Source organism: Clarias gariepinus, chromosome 3 (assembly GCF_024256425.1).
Source record: "Clarias gariepinus isolate MV-2021 ecotype Netherlands chromosome 3, CGAR_prim_01v2, whole genome shotgun sequence".
In the NCBI taxonomy this organism is placed as follows: Eukaryota; Metazoa; Chordata; class Actinopteri; order Siluriformes; family Clariidae; genus Clarias; species Clarias gariepinus.
Window position 1 is genome coordinate 43909200 of NC_071102.1, and position 24710 is coordinate 43933909.

The window sequence follows — 24710 nt, forward strand, 5'->3', positions numbered from 1 at the left end:
TAATGTAAAAAATATGCATATATTTGTTCATATCTTTAGTTTCTCAGCAGTTAGTCATAAAGGTATATTTGGTATAACTATGTGTGTAGATAACACATACAGTATACAAGACGTCAGACATCATGCCAAATCGAGCTCGACATCAGAAAGCCAGAATTCGTCCTGGCTTCATCCGCGCTGATCCCAGGTTATAACACGCATATTTGGAAAATAGGTTTTGAAATCAAATCTTAACATTCGAACGGCTGCCAAGATGAAATGAAAAGAGAGATAAAAAAGGTGTGGGGGTTTCGTCCATAAGCCCTAAAGCCCTTCAAAAGCCCGGGGCTTCAAATCAAAGCACGAAGGGGGTTTTCTTAAAGTTGGCCGCTGCATCTGCTGGATTTGCCGTCACATGTAGGAAATTTGTCAGCTGCGAAGCTGACAGTGGGCTGATTCATTATTATTTTGTTATGCTTAAATAGGCCTTTAAAAGCAAAGCTGAGTGTTACAGTTACGTTTCAGATTTCACAAGGAAAACTACACTGGTTTTACCAAACACAGAAAGAGTCTCTCTCTCTATTGGTACTCCTCCTGGAACGGATAAAGCCATGTAATACTTCACTTTATCTCAGTCAGGATTGGGGTGTATCCAGAGCCCATCCCAGAAACACTGTGAGAGTGTCGGGAATACCCTTTGGATTGGCCACCAGTCCATTATGGGGCAACACTCATTCATGACAAGGGTTGATTTTCAGCCACCAGTGTATTAAACAAAAACCAACACAGACAAGTGGAGAAGATTTCAATTGGCTTCAAAATATCATGAAGAAATTACATTTGTAAAACCCACCAAGCACCATGATAAACCTATCTCTCATAAAGACCTTCTCGGGAAAGCCAGACCAAAGCCAGACCAAAAACTTACCTCTGCTGCAGAGGAGAAGTTCAGGAGTTACCAGCCCCAGAAATCACCAATTAACAAGCAGAACCTCAGATTAGAGGCGTTATGAAGGATTTACGGAGTGTAAGTAGCAGATTTACATCTCAATATCAACTGTTCAAAAAAGATATGTTGTATATTTTAGATTATAGATTAATTGCATTTTAATAAGCAAATGAATGAATGATTTTTGCTTGTACTATACATTTTGAGTTTCCTTCCTGTGCCTCAGACTTAACTTTAAGGATATACAGTATGCACTTTTTTTTCAGTTGTACTCAGTAGGATGTTCTTACAGAATTTTATGGTCACAGTGATGAAGGGAAAAAATAAACCTTCCACAAGTTCAGGAGGGATAAATCTTAGGAGGAAGTAGGATCAGCAGCATGGTCTGTCCTCTGGCTGACACTTGAAATCATCAGCTTTGATTTTTCCATCGAATTTACTGGAATAAAGAGGCAACAACAACATGGATGTTGTCTGTTTATTTAAACTGCAGGTTCTCGTCATGTAGATATTAAAGCAAAAATAAGTCACATCATATCTGTCAGATTTTTATTGTGATATTGTGTGCATAAGTATACATTCTCCCTGCAAAACATATTCAAGAACTATCAAATTATGAGATGATCTGTCTTGCATAGGCCTCTTTATGTCATTCCACAGGTTTTTTTTATAGAATTTAGATCTGAGTCTAAGACTGGACTATTTCAAAAACATTGTTTTTCAAAAAAAGATTTTGTTCTTGTCTTAGTTTGCACTTTGGTTATAGTGCTAGAAGGTGAAATTCTCTTTGTCTAACAGACACCTGCAGATTTGTGCCAAAATTCTTTCGTACCCCTCTGCTGATAGATATAATTTGACAATGAGATACTGCATGCTTTGTAGGCTTGTAAGCAGCCAGATGAAACCAAGAAAGTGTGGAGAAAATACAAAAATCAGAAATCATAATTTGGGGTCAGAAACCACTGGCTGGTTAATGCCAAACCGCTATAAGCTAATACATCTAGTGATCTATTTACTGTGAGTGCACCTAGCCTTGCAGTTCCTGACATGGACCAAAGCTTAATTGGATAGCTTTAACCAGGTCCCAGTAAAACTCATCAGCTCTTGGTGATCACTGACACCCATTCCATGTAAACTTCTGGTGACAGAGTGGGGGGAAAATAATCATCACTTCCTGTTTTCTTTCCAAATCTGAACTGGTGATTCACACACACACACACACACACACACACACACACACACACACACACACACACAAGGACTTGGGTGATTCTCAAGTAGCTGAAGACATCCATTCATGGTAAAAACCACACATGCTTCACACTTCACACTGACGTGTTCAATGGCTTTCTCCTCTGCCCTCTCTCTCTCTCTCTACATCTCCTTCACCACTGGTTCATCCCCAACATCCATCCATCCCTTGTCTGTACGTTAGCACAGCCTCATATCCGCATGCTGTTCCTGCGAGCAGCTGCTCTCTGCTAGCACAATGCACCGTTTGTATATTTAGCCACTGTGTTCATTTCCTCTTGTGTTGACTCGGGAAAATACAAACAATGCGAACCGGTACCCTCCCTCTCCTCTCGTCCATGGAACGATTGAGAAAGAAAGCCAAGGCCATTTCACAGGAGCCAGCAGCCCCACCATTGTATTTCCGAAAAAGAAATTCCCAGCTTGCCAATGGAGAAACATCATTCCCTGCAATCTGAATGAAATCCCCCAAAATTAGGTTTGGCTTCTACAGTAAAACAGAGGGATTCACCATTCAGGTCATTATTCATTCTACATGAAGCTCCTAATCATAGCAATCTAAGCCTTTTTTGTTGTTGTTGGTCTTCCAGCCAATCACAGGCTGCTTTGATGAATACACCCGTCCCTCCAATAAATCCATTTGTTAAACGTTAAGTGCTAATCCTGCTTACTTTCTAACTTTATGCTTGTCGTAAAACGGCTCGCTTTGAGTCAAACAAATTGTCACGAGTTTCCAGTCTTACGACTGTTTGGTATATGATGGTTCTTGGTTTTTGGTTTACCTGAATCTTTGAGCAGCAAACCATTAATCAGTCTTTACCCTTTCCCTTTTGTAGTCAAGCACAGCCTTACCAACACTGACCAGTCTTATTTGAGGCCTACTGTAGATACAAGTCCAAGTGCAACACTATGTACAAGTGATTGTTGGCCTCAATGATCTATCAAGTCAGCAGTCCCTGCTTACAGGGAAAGTACGTTGCTGAGGATCCCAACCTCTAGCAACCTACAGGTGCATACACACACTCAGAAATCTAATTATACACTAAGCGTAATCTGAAAATGCCAATCAGCCTAGTTACATTACTGATGACCTTAGTGATATAAGGCTTGTTGTTTTGATGTTTGACTGGTATCTCAGACTGATAAATCCTCGCAGAACTTGACAAATGCAGACCTGCTTTAATTGTGCCTCCTAATGTCTAGATCATACCTTTTAGTTTAACCTTTTATTGCAACAAAAACAGTCTATCAGTGTCCCTTTTCTCTGCAGACCAAAGTGTCCCCAGTGTTCGACTTCAGCAGAGTGGGGAATACAGGATTAACCTCCATCATACTGTGGTCAAATTGTGTACCACCTCCATCATGCTGGAGTTTTCTTGGGTAGGGGTGGTTTTAGTTTTTCACTCTATTTACTGGAAATATTTCCATAGTACTTTTCCAGCATATTGTTGTTCCTAGTGTTGCGTTTGACATATTGTTGAAAACCGGCGAGGAATCTTTCAAGAGAACCGTGGTTCATATCACCTAAAACAAACAGAGGGCCATTGGAGCTGCTGTTGCACGCACTCAGACACCTGTGCCGCAGCACTTGCAGTTTTTCCATCTGGTGGAACATAGACAACACAGATGACAACATTGACGAACCTGCATGGCAAGTATAATGGCCACAAAGTGATGCAAAGCAGTTCTCTTCCCTTGTCACTGAGGAGCAAGTCCATGTTCCTGTCACTCAGAAGCAGTCCTTGTCCCTGTTTCCCTGTCATTGAGGAGCAATCCCTTGTCCCTTTATCTTGTCCTGGTCACTAAGGAGCAGTCCCGTGTCTCTGTCACTGAGGAGCAGCCCCATGTCTTTATCACTGAAGAGCAGTCCCATGTCCCTGTCTCTAAGGAGCAGTCCTGTGTCTCTGTCACTGAGGAGCAGTCCCATGTCTTTATCACTGAAAAGCAGTCATGTGTCCCTGCACCTTGTCCTGGTCACTAAGGAGCAGTCCCGTGTCCCTGTCACTGAGGAGCAGTCCTGTGTCCTTGTCACTGAGGAGCAGTCCTGTGTCCCTGTCACTGAGGAGCAGTCCCATGTCTTTATCACTGAAGAGCAGTCATGTGTCCCTGCACCTTGTCCTGGTCACTAAGGAGCAGTCCCGTGTCCCTGTCACTGAGGAGCAGTCTCGTGTCCCTGTCACTGAGGAGCGGTCCCGTGTCCCTGTTACTGAGGAGCAGTCTCGTGTCCCTGTCACTGAGGAGCAGTCCCGTCTCCCTGTCACTGAGGAGCAGTCCCGTGTCTTTATCACTGAAGAGCAGTCACATGTCCCTGTCTCTAAGGAGCAGTTCCATTCCTCTGTCACTAAGGGACAGGCCCGTGTCCCTGTCATTCATAGAATTTCTATATTCCTGTCAACGATGAGAAGTTCTGTGTCCCTGAGGGTCATTAACATAAACTGTAGGATTTTCCTGACCTGTCCGGATCGTTGTTGGAGCTCACATACATAAAACCGTCCTCCTCGAAGTACAGGTCAGGATGATGACACGCCTCTATCACTACCAAGGTTCATGTATATTTAACAGGCCAGAATGTTCATCTGAAGTTTGTCTGCTTTAATTTCGACATGAACAGGCACTAAACAGGATCTGCCACTCTACCCCCAACTCTGCTTGTCACTTCAGCTTCTTTCTTCCAGTCAATCCACTCTACTTAGTCTACATGTCTCTCCCACTTTTCTTGTTGCCTCTTTCTTTCTTCATAGGGTTTATTCCTTCTTCCTGTTGTTTTTGTCCCTTCTATTCTATAGTTGTCTATCTAGTTTAGTTTAATGCCCATCGTTAAAGTGCTATACAAATACCAGTTTCTTCCTAGTTCTCTCTTTTCATGTATATCTTTCCATCTCACCTGCTGTCACCCTTTTCTCTTCAGACTCACCCCTCTGTTTGTCTATCTGTCTTCACCTGTCTTCCTCTTGCTCTCTACCTGCCTCTCCCACCTTTCTATCTGTCACTTCCTGCACCTCTAACAGTCTGTCTCTCCTCCAATTGGTCTTCTCTCACTCTGTCCTCATTCTACTCATTTCTTTTGCTTTCCTCACTCTGTTCTTTCTTTCGAGACATGTCTGTCTCTCCCCTTTTACTCGAACTGTCTCTGTCTATCGTCTATCACTCTTCTGTTACCTCTCTCCTTTCCTCAGCTACCTTTCTCTCTGTTCTACCTCTCTCCTGGTGTCCTTCTCCTTTCATCTACTTCACTGTGAAAGACACTGAATGAGACTGAATGATTAACAAACTGTGGAACAAAAGGCTTGGCCCTGGTTTCTCATCACACACACACACACACACACACACACACACACACAATATGAACAAAAACTGCATTGAGAGTCACACAGTGAACGCTGCCACAATTACACAGCCGATTAAACACAACATCAGACATGCACATCAAAGCCAGTTACAGGTCTCCTGGGTCAACGACTACATTACACACACACACACACACACACACACACACACACACACACATTCCTGCGCAAGACGAGTCATCATTTTGAGTTGAGTTAATGTTTTTATTATTATCACAAACTGCATTTAACTGGTTTATTATGTAACACAGTGAGTGACTGATGTCATACGTACATATAGAAAACTAAAGTGATATTACGCAATACTGAAATACCACACTTGCATATGTCAACAATACTCTTACTCACTCACTCACTCTCTCACTCACTCACTTATACTTTATGCTGCTTATCCTGTACAGGGTTGTGGGAAGCCTGAAGCCTCTCCCAGGGGACTTGGGCAACTAGGTGGGGAACATCGTACCAATCCACTCCCACACTGGGGGGCAATGTCTTTGCTTATTTATTAGTAATATAATCCTAACGGGAAGAAATATTGCATGTGTATAGCATACATATGGTTTAAATGTACTGTACATTAGTGTGAATGTGGCATGTGTATAGTGTAAATATAATAGAAATGCAACTATAGATATATTCTGCTTTATAGTTAATAAAACTATAAATATAACTGTAAATATGGTTACACATGACATGACATGAAACATACTGTAAATGTAGCTGCAAATGTACTGTAAACCTAATTTAAGTGTAGTGTGAACATGGGATACATAGAGCTGTGAATATGCTGTAAACCCAGTCAAGTGGAAACATGACGTAAATGTAGCTATAGATATAGTGTAAATAATTACATAGTTGTATATAGTGCAAATGAAGCTGTAATTATAATGCCAATTATATAAGTTATAATCCCAATAGATTTTTAGATATAGTGGAAATGTATTTCTCAATGTAGTACACGTATAGTGTTAATACAGCTGTAAATAAACTTTACAGTAAGTAAAAAGTAGCAGATCATACAATATAGTGGAATCATAGCTGTAAATAAAGTTGTAAATGTAGTGTAAATATAAATATAAGTGTACAAAGTTTACATATAGTGTAAATATGATACAAATTTACATTTATTTACATTTATTTATGATACAATTTAGCTGTAAATATAGCTGTAAATGTACTGTAAACTGTGAAAGTAAAGAGTGTAAATGTAGTTCCAATTAAAGGTCTGAATTTGGTATACATATACAGTAGTGTAAATATAGCTGTAAGTTGAACTGTAAATATGGTTTTAACATAAGCTGTATATACAGTGTTAAATGTACAGTAGTACTGTATAGCTATTCTCTAAATATAGCTGTAAATGTAACGCAAGTCTAGGTGCAAATATACAGTAGCTGTGGTTCAAGTGTGGATTTAGCTGTGACTAAAATTGGATTTGTGGTGTAAATATAATGTATGTAGTGTTAATAGTTAATATATATGTAAATAGAATTTACAAACATTAACATTCAGGCAAGAAATGTAATTCGAAATGAACCAAACTACTCCTGGAGGTAAATAATAAAACGACAGCTAACTAATAGAAAAATAATATACAATAAAAACATTGGTCACCTTGATGTCTGCCTGTACAGTATGTCTCTTTATAGTTACTATACAACAGCAACATGTGGTGTTTTTGTAAAACATTTTATAAAACCAGCTTATGTGAGGAATTCTGTGTTTTACAGTGTTTCATAATTCAAAAAGTGACGTTTACGTAAAGCACACATTGCACATCATGATTCACACCAGAGAAGTGTGTTTATGTCAGATGTCTTAAAAACATTATGCCAGACGATAGACATTTGGCACACAAATGTGTCACTAAAATTGCTTGGGGATTTGCATGATTCACTTAGAAGAGTCGAAAAAGAATGAATCATTTATAAAGGGTCACTTCCTTATACTAGCAAATATACGTATAATGCAAATATACACTATCTGTTACAGTAGATTATGCCTGGGCTTCCAAGGTACTAGAAACTAGTGGCAAGTAACATCATCAGCTGCTTAATTACCAGTTAATTAAAAGGTACTAGCAAGTTAGTGGCTAGCTGCATAAGCTGTGATGTCACATCATATTAGCTAATACAGTTAGTTACATTTTACTACTGTAGTTATTTAGCTAGACTTCATTAGCTAGCTCGTAACATCACATTAGCTAATAAGTAGCATTACATTAGCTAATTTTACATAAGCATTACCTTAGAGGCTTAGGCATACTAAATTAGTGTATCATAAGTACTTAATAATAACTGTATCAATTACATTACCTAATTAGCTAAATAACAGCTTACGTTTCTACATAGTTACATTACATTTCATTTACATTACTTTAACTAGCTAGTTACATTACAATTTATTATACAGCTACAGTATGTCACTGTACCAATACATTAGTTATGAAGGTATGTTACATTACTTTAGTATGAAGGTACAGTATGTTATATTACCTAGCTTGAAATATAACATTACATTTTTTAGTAACATTACATTGCATTAACTAGTTGTTTACATTACATTATAGTTGATTACATAACATTGTTTAGGATCAGCAAATCATATTACATTACATTAACTAGATACAGTTACATTCCATTTTATTGGATAGTTAAATTACATTAGCAAGTTAATACTGTCTGGCTACATTGTATTATACAGTATTACTCAGTTAGTGACATCAGATAGGTATACTGTGCAGTATATCGACTTACTTTAGCTGGTTATTTACAATTGTTAGTTATTTATATAGTATAACAATACATTAGTCAGCTATTTTACTTTAACTAGTTAATGACATTTGTTCATTATCTTCATTATTTAATTGGGTTACATTAGATCATCTACTTAAATAACATTAGCTTGTTAATTTCATTACAATTATTATAGCTAATTCATATTTAACTATTTACAATTATAAGATGTCTACACTAAATGTATAGCATATGAATTCAGGTAAATTGAATATGTTAGAACAGTTTATATATCTATATTACTAAATATTACTTAAAATATGCCTGTGTTTCTACTTTGAACGATACATTTTCACTAGTATAAATTTCGATCCTGGGTGTACACTCATTTCGACTGAAGGACAGAAAGACAGCTAATTCTGCTGTAGATCCTAATGAGCTCAGAGGAGGCTTGTTTTACAAATGCCAACAATCTAGAATGTAGATTATTGCTGCTGCAACATGAAATTTACAGTAGTGTGAAAGTAATGTACAGACACCCCCCTGTAGTAACACATGGTTATATATTCTATTACAGCATTACAGTAACACAGTAAAAACGTCGCAACTGCAGATGAGCTCTACAATTAAGATCACTCCCATCTTTCACAACAACGTCTGTCATGTCAATCATTCATCGCACAGCAATATGAAAGGTCAGTGGGATTATAAATAGCCCCCTGAAGACGTGCTAAACACCACTGTCACTTCCTGCCTACATGCACTCCAGTATAAAATGTTGGGGGGCAAGGGGGCATCCATGTAGCTACTGGTGTGCCCCAGTGATCGCTGACCTCCAGCGGCACGAATGATGCACCAGAGTGCACACTTCAAGATTTAAAAAGGAACGCAGGTGTCAAGTTTAAGTCCAAACCAGATGCTCCAGTCCTGGTGATTACCAGGTCACGGTGATGACCTGGTCTTATTTCTAGTAACATCGGCTTGCTAGGATTTGCCAACATAGCTAGCTAGACAGGCTGGTCTAGGATTTAAAATGAGCCGGTATCAATATGCTGCTAATCTCCATACGTGTGACTAGCATGGCATTAACATGACCCCTGTTTGACTCGGCTAGGATTGTGGACTTTGTACAAAACTAAGTAGTGTTACCTTGAACAGGAGAACTGTTTCTACCTCATAAATCACTTTTCCAGATTGAAGCTACTACAGTATTTTAAAAGAATTTTTAAGCTCATGTTTTTGGCCAAAATAAAATCGCACCACACATGCACTGTACATAGTGTCCAGAAGTGTCCAATCAGGCCACTTTGGTGTTTTTTTATTTTTATTTTTTATTTTTATACCATTTAGGTCATGTAGTGTAACTTACAGGGAAATTTATCAGAAATAAAGTGAAATTGAGGTTTTGGGAAATTGTGGGAAATCGAGAAGTGATACTGATTTGATTTCATCACTTAAGAAAAGAATCATCATCGTTTTGGTGCACCGCAATTCGGCAGAGCTCTCCACAAGCCTCAAGAGTGATCTCCTCCCAGTGAAAGGCTTAAACTTTGTAGAAAGGTCTCCAGACACATGAGTAAGGTTAAGGGCAACACAGTGGTATTGTGGCAGAACAAATATACTTCCTGTGCCTTAAGGGAACATCACCAAATATGCTAAAATGTAAAATTACCCATTTACATTTTGGCTTTTGGTAAATGCCCTTATCCAGAGCGACTTGCAAAAGTGCTTTGAAGTTTCCATCATTAGATAGATCCTTACATTGGGTTACTAGGTGACTAACTTAGTACCATTAGTCAAACCTCTGTTTCCATCTTCTCTTTGATTGTTTGCCGTCTGGTCAGCACTACAGAGCACCGAACACCAGGACAACCAGGCGCAAGAACAGGTTTTATCCCGGGCAATCTACTTCATGAACAGTTAAATGCTTTCCCCACTGTATAATAGAAATAAATAAGTGCAATATTATAATGTGCAATAGGTGCAATACTGTGCAATACCACTTATATTTATTTGATAATACCCTACATCCATTTCTTTGTGTGTGTGCTGTGTGTTGCTGTCATCTCCACAAGCATCTGTCACCAAAACAAATTCCTTGTTTGTGCAACTGTACTCGGCAATAGAGCGCTTTCTTATTCTTATTCAAACACTTTTGGAATGTTTTTTGAATTAATCGTTTAAAGATTGTCATAAAGATTAATACATATAGATGATGTATACATATACATAATGTACATGTACTGATAAACTGATCATCTTTAAATAGGAGGAGGCTCGGATACCAACCTATAAATTGTTAAAGTATCTAGTTTAAAATATAGATTATTACAAACTTCAGCAGGAGGAACTGGCCACTTCTTAAGAACTATCCTTATATGAAACGCAGAACCACGCCTTCTTGACTGGGGGCCAATCAGAGGGAAGGGAGGGAGGTTCTTTCTCCTTTGCATGCAGCTCGGGGTCGCGGGTGCGAGCAGAGCGGCGCAGAGCTCGGACCAGAAGCACCTGGGCTCCCGCCAGAACCGGGACACGCGGATACACTCGAGCGCGCGCTAGAGGTCATAAGACGCTGCGTAGAGAAGGACGATACATTGTTGCACTTTGTGTCTTTGATGAGCTCGCTCTGACTTGGATACTCCTTTTGCTGTTGTGTATTTTTGTTTTTTTCACTTTGCGGCTGTGGCGATGCCGTTATTAACGGAACTCTAGTCAGCCTACGGTTGACATTTCTCGGATAGCGCGCGAGCCATTTAAGGAGCTCTGCTTTCACTTCTGCGCGCGATGCCAAGCAGCCGAGATCACACGCGCGTCTGGGATTAAACGCGGCGACGACTTTAATCGTAACAATAATAACTTTTTTTTGTCACTGACGACGAGTGTGCGTGTGTGTGTGTGTGAGAGTGTGTGTGTGTGTGTGTGTGTGTGCCCCGTGGCGGGGGTGGAGGGTGACAGCCGGGTCGTGCCTTGCCTTGTCTAAATGCGCGGCCGCTCGCGGGACTCGCAGCGCTCTCGAGACTGGACAGAGAGATGAGCTCGTGGGTCGTGCTGCTCTTCGCGCTCGTGGCGTGTCTGCGACTCTGCGGCGCGCAGGTAAGACCGACGTGACGTCACCAGCTGGAGCTTTTCTCTAATGCACTGTCTAAAAGCATTGTTCATGTAGACATATTTATTTATTTACATTTATATACACATATATATTTATTAACATTTATATGCATATATATATATATATATATAAGGCTTGATTCCCGTCTCTGTGTGCATGGAGTTTGCATGTTCTCCTTGTGTTTGGTGGGTTTCCTCCGGGTACTCCGGTTTCCTCCCACAGTCCAAGACATAGAGATTAGGCTAATTGGTGTTCCCAAATTGCCCGTAGTGTGTGAGTGTGTTTGTGTGTTCCCTGCGATAGATTAACACCCTGCCTCGTGCCCTAAGCCTCCTGGGATAGGCTCCAGGTCCCCACGACCCTGGAGAGTGTGTGTGAGATTAGAGAGTGTGAGGACCCAAGTGTCTTTAACGAGAAATAGTCAGCTTTAAACCAAAACTGGAGTGTACTGTATGAGGTATAAACGAGGACCGGGATTTGTGTAAGGTTTAAACCAGGACCGGAATGTGTGTGGTTCAACAAGGAATATTCAGGACCTCTGTGAGGTTTAAACATGACCAGATTATCTGAGGTTTAAACATAATTGGGGTGTGTGAGGTTTAACAAGGAATAGCCAGGGCCTCTGTGAGGTTTAAACATGACAAGAGTGTGTTAGGTTTACATTTGCATTTACATTTAGGCATTTGGCAGACGCTCTTATTTAGAGTGCTTTAAAGTTTACATTACTGGATACATACTTACACTGGGTTAACTAGGTTAATAACTGGTTTAATCCAAAACCAGTGTGTGTGAAGTTCATACCAGAAATATACCTGGAAGTGTTGAGGTTTAAACCAGGACCGGAGTGTGGGATGTTTAAACAGAACCCAAATGTGTGAGGTTTAAACCAGGACCGGAGTGTCTGAGGCTTAAACCAGGACCGGAGTGTGTGAGGTTTAAACCAGGACCGGAGTGTCTGAGGCTTAAACCAGGACCGGAGTGTGTGAGGTTTAAACCAGGACCGGAGTGTTTGTGGTTTTAACCAGGACCGGAGTGTGTGAGGTTTAAACCAGGACCGGAGTGTCTGTGGTTTAAACCAGGACCGGAGTGTCTGAGGTTTAAACCAGGACCGGAGTGTGTGAGGTTTAAACCAGGACCGGAGTGTGTGAGGTTTAAACCAGGACCGGAGTGTGTGAGGTTTAAACCAGGACCGGAGTGTCTGAGGTTTAAACCAGGACCGGAGTGTGTGAGGTTTAAACCAGGACCGGAGTGTGTGAGGTTTAAACCAGGACCGGAGTGTGTGAGGTTTAAACCAGGACCGGAGTGTGTGAGGTTTAAACCAGGACCGGAGTGTGTGAGGTTTAAACCAGGACCGGAGTGTGTGAGGCTTAAACCAGGACCGGAGTGTGTGAGGCTTAAACCAGGACCGGAGTGTGTGAGGCTTTAACCAGGACCGGAGTGTGTGAGGCTTAAACCAGGACCGGAGTGTGTGAGGCTTAAACCAGGACCAGAGATTTGAAGCACATCCTTAATACGAGATGAGAGCAAATCCTGAATGTGTGTGTGTGTGTGTGTGTGTGTGTGTGTGGGTTTAGAGCATCAGATTAAGTCCTGATTGTGATCAATTCAAACAGGACCTAAGTGTCTGAGATCGGAGCACGTCCAAAGCGTGTGTAATCGGAGCAGTTTCTGTGTGTGTGAGCATTAAGCAGGACACGAGTCCTGGCACACGAGTGCGTAAGAACGAGTACGCTTAGAGAGAGAGAGAGAGAGAGAGAGTGTCAAGATCAAAGCAGAGTGTGTAATTGGAGTAGGTTTGGAGTGTAATTCAAACAAGATGCAAGTGTGTGAGTTTGTAGCCGAGTGTGCGGGTCTAGGAGTTTGGAACAGGTGGAAGTGTGTGTGCCTGATAGGAACTTGTTCCAAACTAGACATTCTTTTAAATATTATAGAGTCAACATAAACACCACAACAATGCCATAGCTGGAGACATGTTTCAATCCACACACTTCAAATAGCCCGGTGCTTTATGGGTAATCTGCACATTGCAGATTATCTAGTCCGGACCTGTTGAGGTGTTTTATGGGATTTCAGAAGTGCACTTCATATTCAGTGCTGTCCTGCTTGTGAAATGGCTCAGTTCCAAACCCATACACAAAGTGGTGATTATAGGGTCGATGTTGGATTATGGCTGTGAACAGATGTGGCGGTTTTATGTCAGGTGCTGCAATTGAGCGAACGCACACGTTTGCATGCACGTACACCGACTTGACCGAGACGTAAACCCCTCATACGTGCTTCGCTTTTAATCCCACTGCTTGGTGTTAAGCATTACATCACTCCAGAACTGATAAAAACAGCTAGAGATTTATTTCGTCTCCAACATCAGAGGCCTCATAGGTCATCCATGGGTCACTGAATTCCGAGTAAAGATCAGCAATCGAAGCAGAAGGTTGCGATCTGTGTTATATAAGCGACAGAATAAATAATCTGTTGGAGGGATTTGCAACATGTGGCAGCAGCAGTGACGGCTCAGTCACATAGGGTTTTGGATTTCGTTTTTTCGGGAAACATGACACAGGCGTTCGCTCGGGAATTGAGCTCAAGGATAAGCACGCTTTATCAGAATGGATCGTCTGAAATATTATTTTGAGGTCGATATTGCTGCATTGCTTAAAAACAATTCCTAATAGAAGTAATGGTTTTACGTTTGTTCGCACTGGTGGGAAAATGACTCAAGATTAAATCTTGGGCTAAATGTTAAATAATTTTCAGTTTTTCTGCTGGATAATCGGAATTTTATATCAAATTACAAAATTGAAAATTAAAAATCTTTATTCATTGGTTTTATTATTTTTTTATATAAATGATGGCTCACTGTCTACCTGCAGTACCCTTTGAGGTTTAAACAGGACAAGTGTGTGTGTGTGTGTGTGTGTGTGTGTGTGTGTGTGTGTGTGTGCGTGTGTGTGTGTGGGACTGGTGAGGTTTAAAACCAGTGACCGTTTTATTAATTTGTTATAACTGCTGTCTCACTGCCCACCTGCAGTACACTTAAGGACTTTAAACATGACTGGAGTGTGTGTGCGTTTAAAGCAAAAGAATAAATTTTTTCTATAAACGTTATCTTACTGCCCACCTGAAGTACCCATACAGCCCACTAGGGGGTCACATCCCACACTTCGAGAAACACTGCTGTACCATAAACAATTATCGATATCTACCAGCCAATCAAAATCGAGAATTCAGCAACTTCGAATGTTAATACAATCAAATCAAAATCGCTCAAACTTTTGCAATTATAAAAACTAACGCTCACACTTATCCTAGCTGTACTTGCATGATCACTCCTTTTGCTCCGACTGTCAGCTTTGAGTGCGGTTTTAAACCGAATCCCAGCCGCTCTTTCATCGCTTTCTGCTTTCGTCGACCTATCCGTCATCTCCCGACCTATTTGCGTGAGGTGAGGAATCTATGCATGCTATATACGTAGATCGGAGCCACCTGCCAAGATCAGCATACAGGATTTCTTTATGTCTGGATTCGGCGTTCTGGCGGCTTGCCACGGGATTCGGCAGGGTGCCGTGAGAGAAAGAGAGAGAGACAGTGTGTGTGAGTGTGTGTGTGTGTGTGTGTATATATGCAGTAATTTGGGTCTGTAATTATAGCCCGATCCCCTCACCTCATCTCCAGAGCGAGCGATTAGCATTCCTGCGGCTCTGGTGTCCTGCGATTCAGCTGGACGCTGGCGTTCTGATGGTCCTCACTTTGTCCGTCGGGACACGAGAGAAGGAACTGTCTGACACACTGATTTATTGTGTGTGTGTGTGTGTGTGTGTCGGTTATTAGCTGCACAGTTTTTGCTGCAACATCTATCACCAGCTTAACATTATTACACACACACACACACACACACACACAGACCTGACTTCAGCTATTTTATAGGGACCTGACCATCAGAAAAAAGCCCCAGGATTCCACTTGTTATTCTATTGTTACACGTTCCCATAGCGACGCGACTTGCGAAATGATCGTCATGTTACACACTTCATGTTTCTGTGTAATGTGGTTTATAGCACGACTTTTGTTTCCAGACTGTGTGAATGTTTGCGATTTGTCTCGAACTCCACTTCAAAGGAGATCTATTATATAAACACACCTCGCTCAGCTCCCCAGGTCCTCGGTTTGATCTTCAGCACGGCTCGATGTCTCGTTCTCATGTGGGTTTCTATGTGGGTTCCTGGGTTCTCCGGTTTCCTCCCACTTCCTTAAAACATGCCGGTCGACAGATTGGCCGTGCTAAATGAGTGTGTGTGTCAGGACCTTTTGGTTTCATTGTAACAAAATGTGATTGGATCTTGGTAAAAGTTAAAATTGTTGACCTTTGTATTCACTTGGACAGGTTTGTTTTAAAGGAAATATTTTCATTATAGTTTAATAAATACATAAATAGCGCAGTAATTTGTCTGTGTGTGTTCGTTTTCTCTGCAGCGATATGATTCCAAACACGAGCAAGTGTTGTTGTTTTTTTTTTTTTTTTTTACACTTTAGCTCAATGTGGTTATTATGTAACATTATTTTTATGTTTTATATCAACCAATCACACGTCACGCTGAAGTGATCAGTAGCACTTATTATCGTTATATATAATATTGGAATTAGCATAACTATATTATAAAAATAAATTATAACTTATTTTATTTATTAATAAAATTTACTTATATATTATGTTTAAAATACACTTTCAATTTGTACACAGTACAGGGTGCAGTGAAATGCTTATTACGAGTCCTGGACCTAAACGTAATATTTATACTAAAAAAAAATAAATAAAAAAATAAATAACAAATAAATAACAAGTATATAACATAGTAAATAACAATTTTTTTTGAATAACAAATAAAATTTACACAGAGGAAAAATTAAGGTAAAAAAAATTATTGCACTGAACCAAATACTGAAAATAAATATAAAAAATATAGTACGTAGATTAGACAAAGATGACGTCATACAATATCATCAATTAAAAAAAAGTTATAATCATGTAATATTAAATTTATTTGAACATAACCATGTATTTTTAAAGTTTTCATATAAATTAACATAAATTAATAAATTTATATTAATTAAATATTTTAATATATTTATATCGATGTTAAATGACTGTAAGGTGTATAAATGATTCTGTAGCTGTGTGTGTGTGTGTGTGTGTGTGTGTGTGTGTGTGTGTGTATGTGTGTGTGTGTGTACGTGAGTGTGTACGTGTGCTAGCAAGTGAAAAGCCAGATGTGATGAGCTTAATTTACCCTTGCTGTTTATGTTTCAAGTCCAGTCCCATCGCGTGCGTGTGTGTGTGTGTGTGTGTGTGTGTGTGTGCATGCACAATGTGGTCATGAGCTCACAATATTAGAGCAAAAATACAACAAGCACCTTAGTAACTCCCTAAATATCCAAAACACACACATGCACACACATGCACACACACTATATGTCATGGAAACTTGCAGGTGTTACATGTGTGTGTGTGGGTGTGTGTAAACAAAGTCTCTTTAAAACATTTACCTGTAGGCTAATATTCACTGATGGATCTTTTTTTCTTTCTGTGTGTGTGTGTGTGTGTGTGTGTTTAGGACCCTCTCCCTGTGTCTCTGGTGAATTTGGTGATGGACTCTCCCATCTCATCCATGAAGGACCTACAGGAGCTGTTGGACGTTCACTCCGTAGGTAAAGTAGACACACACACACACACACACACACACACACACACACACACACACACAAACACACCAGACCCAGGTATGGGAAGTTTAATTATGCAAATGCATGCAAATATATTTTAATTATATGGACACTTTCTACTGTAGCAGTTTAATTTAATATTATGATAATTTTGGTGGATGTGTGTGAGACACAGAGAGACACAGAGACACTAATAAGTGCCTAGAAAGTGAGTAGCTGAAGACAGGGACAGTGGCAATGACCTTGAGCCTACCGCAGCTTCATGTTTAACACACACACACACACACACACACACACACACACACACATAAGGCAATGCCATTGTTTGGTTTACACCAGACTCCTCTCTTCTGTGCAACAATAATTTCTGTAGCCATGGGAAGTTCTCACACACACACACACACACACACACACATACACAGTGTGTGCACACACGGCTGCGAGCCACATGTTTTTAGTGCTGCAAACACACACACCCTTAACACACACAAAATCCTGCACAAACCCCCCCTCCCCCACCACTCCGCCCCCCCGCACACACACGCACACACACGCACACACGCACACACACTTCCAAAATGAGTGACTCACACTGAGAGCAAGGTCTAGACTGATCTCAAATAGATATATCATCTAACACACACACACTCACACACACACACACACACACACACACACACACACACACACACACACACACTTATTGACAGATTGTGCTAATGCATTCGTTCATATTGATGGCTAGTTGGAGTCCAGGCTGCTCTCAGGGAATAAAGAGAAGCGATTGTACCAACCACACAGTTTCCTTTGTGCATCAACGAACAATGCGACAAAAAAAAAGTTATTTAAGTCCAACGTCACTAAACCACACACACCCACACACACACGCACACACACACACACACCCACACACACACGCACACCACAACATCACAATACCACAGCAGCATGGTGCGGATTGACTCGCAGCTGGAAGCGTCAATCACATTCAGCTTTGTGTTACTCGCGTACGGACATTCGAACTCCTCAATCGAAATCGTACGCGCTGTAATGCAGCGACATCGCAGTTTTACATTATTGTGCATGGAGATTTCTTCTGGACATCTATTTGTATCATCCTGTTTGAGACGTGTGTGTTTCGATATTTAGTAATATTTTATATATGTGCAGTATATGTAGTGGTGTACTGTATTAAAAAAATAATCTGTTTGTTTTTAATTATTTATCATTTCTATTGGTTTAGGCCAGTGTTATTGTACATTTAAATGTTAATATTACATCCCGTCCAGCCCTAAAAGTTATGATCGCTAACTGATAACTTTAGGATTTTGATTGATTTAACTATAGAAAGCTGAGGGGGTGGTGCTAAAATGACAATTTTTACACGCTGCACTACAAAATTACAAAATCCGCAAGTATAGCTGTAATTTATAAAGAATGCAAAGTACTGTAGAAACTAAAAATGTGAACAAAGCCCAGACTTTCTGAACTTGCTGCCACTTAACTAAAACAATCCCATTGTTCGTATAGCTGAAAACAGCTACCATAATCTATGATAACCTTTTTTTTAAAGGCTAGCGTGTACTGTAAGACGTAAGGACATATGTAAGAACGTATATAAAATGTTCTTTAGTTTTTTTCAGCACCTACTGTAACTTGCGTTGTGTCTTCTAGCTTCTAATATTACACTTATCAAGTTGTGAAGTAAAACAATGTAAAATTTTTATAAATTTTTTTTAGCATTTGCCAGGCATCGCGTCTTCTATGAATTAATTTTGCTATTTCGATCAGATGCTAATAAAAATGTTTTGTTTAACAGAATATGTAGCTTACATGAAACCAAAATATAAAAATATTTTTTACTTGTTTTGGAGAACTTACAGTAATTTCTTTCTATTTTTTTTACATAATTGTTTATAGGAAATATTATAGTTCATGCATCTTTAGAAGCTCGGTGGGTTGTTTGGTTACTAGCAAGCTAAGCTATTTGAAATTTTGCTACACAAAAATGTTTCAGTGTTTCGCAAAATGTGACAAATCGAAGTGTCCAACAATCCTTGTCCAATCCGGAAACGCCTGAATGTACAAACAACCTTCTGAGCCTGGAAATCAAAAAGTGCTAATAATAATACTGCCTGCATGAGCATTCTGGACACAGCCTGATTTTTTTTCCTTTTCTTTCCAGAAGAAGAAGAAGAAGAGGACGAGGATCACGATTCGCATGGAACGCATAAGCGCCTTCCCAGAAGTCTCGGTGAGAGCCGCTCCCAGCTTCCCTTCCTCTCTTTGTCTTCCTCCATCTCTCTGTCCCTCTTTTGGCTTCTTCCCCGAATGTTCCTACTTGCTTTTATTTTGAGCTGGTTCTGCTCAACAATGTGTGTGTGTGAGTGTGTGTGTGTGTGTGTAAATGTGTGTGTGTGTGTGTGTGCATTTAATTTAATTCTTGTCTGCCACTTCAGAGTCAGTGTCCAGTCTATCCACATGTCCTTAAGCGACCTTCTTAACATACACACACACACACACACAGAATAATTTGAATGTGCTCTCTCACACACTCTTGAGTGTACACACACTCTGACAGACCTAAGGGTATAAGTTATGGTTTGTGTATTTGTAGCGCTGTTAGTCCAGTCCGCAACCGACATGTAAGGACAGAGTGTGTGTGTGTGTGTGTGTGTGTTTGTAGATTTTTCCTCATGACAAGTGTCCCTGGGTCAATCCAAACAGTGTTAAGTCCAATTTGTTCTTTCTGTTTATTTCTTCATCTAGATTGCGCTTAGCATGAAATACTAACTATAACTTTCTAACGCTAGGTCAGCTAAACAAAATCGAAACACTTCACTTCACAATATGATGAGTTAAATTAGCCAACGCCAGCTGATCAGATTTACAAGAATGTTTACCGAAATTTACAAAATTCACTTATGAGTTAAACCCACTAGCAAGCATGCTAAACCTGAGGTAAAACACTGAAATGTGTAAACAAAACCAGTCTTTTGTGCTCTGGGGGAGGTTGAGCTTCATAACAACCATTAGCACGAAAGGTGTTAGCCGTTTCATAAACAAACATATTTGATGACTTTAGTCAGAGCTAGCAGGCAAGCTAACATGAGGTAAACTGTGTGTGTGTGTGTCTCAGGTGATGTGCAGATGGCTCAGCCAGCCGTGTGTAAGGTGCGAACGGAGGTGATGGAGATTACGCGTTCCATGTTGGACCGAAGCAATGCTAACTTCCTGCTGTGGCCGCTTTGTGTTGAAGTGCAGCGGTGCTCAGGCTGCTGCAACACACGGACGCTGCACTGTGTACCTGTAACCACACAGACACGCCACCTACAGGTACACACCCACTCCCAGGCCTGGACTTCCCCTGGATAGGAGTATGTTAGTTAAACATGAATTTATAGCTAGGCTAACTTAACACTATAACCGTCTCGATCATCTTTTTGTAACGCTATTTTTTTTCCCCCCAGATGACTAAAATCCAGTTCGTCAACAGACAGCCCGTTTACGAGAAGGTCATCTTACCTGTGGAGGACCACGTCACCTGTAGCTGTAAATCACAAGATGTCGGTCACACGACTTTAACAAAGACGACAACGTCCCCACCTCCTCCTCCTCCTCCCCGACTCGTCACGAAACCCCCCGTCTCCAAGAGCCAATCAAAAGAGGAGCTGCATCGCCACGATGACCTAAAACACAACCAGAGGTTCCAGCTGGACGATCGAGAGTCTCAGTGGCAGTCGAAATACACGCTGTCACACACGCAGAGAGCGCCTGTACACACACCCGCGCACACACTTTCACTCACGCACGGCTCGAGTTCAGAAGACCTATCGACGAGGCACGTGAGCTTCGGCACAACGCGTATGCTGAGCGACACGGCGCAGCAAAACACGCCGACGCAAGAGCATCACACACACCACTCGGAGACGGAGAAGGTTCACGAACATCACACACGCCTCAGTGGTGACGATAACATAAAATCCACAGAGAGTCCAGAACATCCAAAGCATCATCATCATCATCACCAAAATGATGACCACGAGTCAGCGACAAAACACGAGCTAAGCAAGTCACACTCCACTGAGCACCACCAGAGCCAATCAGACATCACGCTTCACCACAGTGGCCAATTAGAAGCCCCTACTCACAGCTTTGGCCAGGTAGAGGTCATCGGCCAGGCGAGCGGCCAAAGTGAGATGTCCAGCCAATCATCAACGCCTAGTTTTCACCAATCAGAAGACAAGGAGCAGCACCAAAGCCAATCAGAGACAGGGCAGGAAAAATCAGAGCATCATCACCATCATCACCACCACCATCATCATCTTCCTCCAACACAAGCTGCCACAGAAAGAGCAGGTGTGTCTCATGAACACACACACACACACACACAAACACTACAGCCTTTCCTTATGGTATTATAATTAGCTTTGCATCCGTGTCCTGTTTTCCAACGTCAATAGTCACATTTATTAACAGGTCAAGAACTTGGAGACGATCGCTTTCCACAAGCGATTAACGCAATTTCCTCTTTCTCTGCAATTCTCATTACTCTGCAGTGACCAGTGCTCCAGCTGGCACACCTCCCGCACCGCATACGCCCCCTCCGGCTGTCGCTCAGCGGAAACGAAGGAGAAAGCAAAGGAGGAGAATGAGCAAGTCCGCCATGAGGGCCATGATCATGTAAGGAAATTTAACTTAGCCTTCAGTTCAGTTCTACTCTCAAAAAAGTATGATTGGCCCCCAAACTGGGTACATGTTGGGTTTACTCTCAGATTAGCCTGATCGCAACAATGCTCTCAAAAAATATTGTTGTGCCAGCTTATGGTCTCATAGATAGATAGTGAAACTGCAATAAGAACTTTTATGAACATGACTTAGTTAGCTAGTTTGCAAAGGGGAAGCAAAATTCTTATCAGGCAAAAGGTTTGCTAGGAGCTGCAGGATTTAGGACACACTGATGGTGGGTCGAAGATCGCCATATATTTGTGGTGCAGGTCTTGAATAGTTCTTGGTTCTGTACTCAGACGTTCAGCGCCTAATGTCTTCAGTAGTGAATCTGTCCAGAAACAAATTTAATTGATTTCAAATCTAATTAGATGTATAATATGGATTCTGATTTCCTCCCTCCTTCAGGGTCATGTCCTAAACCAACCGGCACTATGCCATCATGGACCAGAAGAAACCCGGACGTACGCCGGATCCCGCACAGACACACACTGACACACTGGAAATCTCGCTCACAATAACTGGAAATGGCTCTGACCTCCAAAGAATAAACTCCGAATAACTCCACGTCCCAGCAGCCCCGCACGGTCGAGAAGCTCGGACACTCGCTCAGCAGTATGGGATACCCTTAATGTTTCATTACACATGAAAGAGACACTGCTGATGCTCCTGCCAAATAATGAGGCTGCATGGAAACCAATTTGGGGAGAGTTAGCCAAATAACGAGATTGCATCTAATACAAAGAGGACAGCCTGCCATAAAATGAGACTGCATTTCAAACTAAGAGGAGTCGTCTCATAGTGCCAGATAATGAGACTAAGTATCTAATACAAAGAAGACGCAACCTGCCAAATAATGATGGAAGTCAAGGCAGGGATTATTTGCCAAATAATGACATCGTGTCTAATACAAAGAGAGACATTGCCTGCTAAAAAATGACACTGCGTCTCAAACTATAAGGATGCAAAATATGAGATGGCATCAATCTAAAGGCCTGCCAGATAATGAGATTATCCCGAAAAACAGCATAACACAGGCTGCCAAAAGCGAGAATTAATTGCAAGATAAATATGACTATGACTTAACCTACGCTTGCAAAATAGTGAGTGATAATGGTGTGTCGTGTCTCATGAATTACTTTAGGGTAAAAAAAAAAAAAAAAGTCTAAAGTGGACTCTAAACCTCCTGTTACCCCGGACTGCTACGGATCTGTGGCTAATCAAGATAACTGGATGCTACTGAGCGGACACGAGGACTTGAGCTGCAGTTTTACCGTGGTGTGTAAAATATAACACAAATTAATTTAAAAACCTAATGCCAACCTCACGTATGTCGCATACTGCTTGCTTGTAAAGTTTTCTTGTTTCAAATTGAATGAGATGTCACGCACTGGAATTCTGTTTTACATGAAGCAAAGTAGGAAAACATGCTTAACTAATGCCAGTCATAGCACAACCGGAATATATTGCATGTTTTAGCTTGAGCGCATTAGCCAAAACAAGGTTAAATTAAATAAAATAAACTGGCTAGTGTGTATTATCATCAACCTACAAGGAGGTGATATACAATAAAGAATGTCAAAAAACTATGTGCTTAGTCACGCTAAAACTACTGATGCTACTGATACTAGCAGGAACTTGTGTATTAAAACTACTGTTCGCTAAGTAATGCGTAAGGCTGTATTGTAAATGTTACAAATGTTTATTTTTTTTTCTTAACTTATTTATGAAACTGGTGAATGTTTTCATTGGCTTCTGATAGTAATAAAATGTTATGAATGATAATTATTGTAATAATGTAATAATGCTATTTTAATATAAATATAAATATGTGAGAATTGTGTCACTCTTGGTGTACGTTCTGTTTCGTAAGTAAACGTGTTGCGTTTGAGGATGTTTGCACGCGATTCGGTGTGAAGCAACACGCTGTGTCTTTCTTACACTTCCACAAGAAAATGTTGTTTTAAAGTTTATTGAAGAGGAAACCGATTGGCCGAAACAGGATGTGGGTCAACATAGTCATGCTTTTATACCCTGAAAGTGAGTGTGGGTTCGAGTTCATGTCCTTCTGTGGACTGCATGTGTGTATGTGTGCGTTTACACTGATGATAATAACACGTTTAATACCCGATTTATGTATTATTCTAATGATCTTATTAACAATACTAACAAACTATTTAAAGAAGGGCCAGAATTATGTTAAACTGACATTAAGAAAGATTTAAATAGAAAAATACCGTGATGGATTGGCACCCTGTCCAGGGTGTACCCTGCCTCGTGCCCTAAGTCTCCTGGGATAGGCCAGCAAAGTGACTACACGCGACTACACTGCCTAGACAAAAAAAAAAAAGTTGCAATTTCAGAGGGATCAAACTAGTGGGCTGCATTAAACAAAAAAGAAAACTTAAAATTATTGGAACTGGGTTAATAACCCCAAGACATGAATAGTGCTGAACTGTCAACCCTTTGGAAGAAGAATGGTCCGGAAAAAATCATGAATGGAGATAACCTAAATTCTTGGTAAAAACCATACCTATGTTTAATAGTGAAGGTAAGAGCATTTACAACTTACACACAATATAATACAAACTCATAGGATTGTGACTAGACAGCTGTGTGTCCATAAGAAAAAAAACTTGTGAGTGAGACTAATCAGAAAAAATGGCTTCAGTTTGCTAGGAGCATTAAGATTGAAATTTGGCACAATGAAAAAAGGTCATGTAGTCCGATGAGTCCAGACTGAGTCTGTTCCAGAATGATGGGCGGGTCAGGGTAAGAAGAGAAGTGCGGGAAGCGATCATGCATAGTGTCCACTGTACAGAGTGATATGATCTGTGGTTGCTTTAGTTGCTCCGGTCTAGGCTCAGCAACGGTAGGTGGCAATACAGTAATCC

General features: G+C 40.7%; 1 protein-coding gene across 1 annotated transcript; it reads left to right on the forward strand.

Annotated features, from left to right (window-relative positions):
- The first annotated feature begins 10753 nt into the window (after window positions 1-10753).
- On the forward strand, window positions 10754-23653 carry si:ch211-79m20.1 (putative cyclin-dependent serine/threonine-protein kinase DDB_G0272797/DDB_G0274007). The gene is made up of 7 exons (XM_053493017.1): window positions 10754-11354; window positions 16980-17073; window positions 19274-19342; window positions 20228-20424; window positions 20559-21447; window positions 21648-21771; window positions 22225-23653. Exons 1-7 carry the CDS (start codon window positions 11292-11294, stop codon window positions 22235-22237), a joined length of 1449 nt encoding a protein of 482 aa, XP_053348992.1. The 5' UTR covers window positions 10754-11291; the 3' UTR covers window positions 22238-23653.
- The last annotated feature ends 1057 nt before the right edge of the window (window positions 23654-24710 follow it).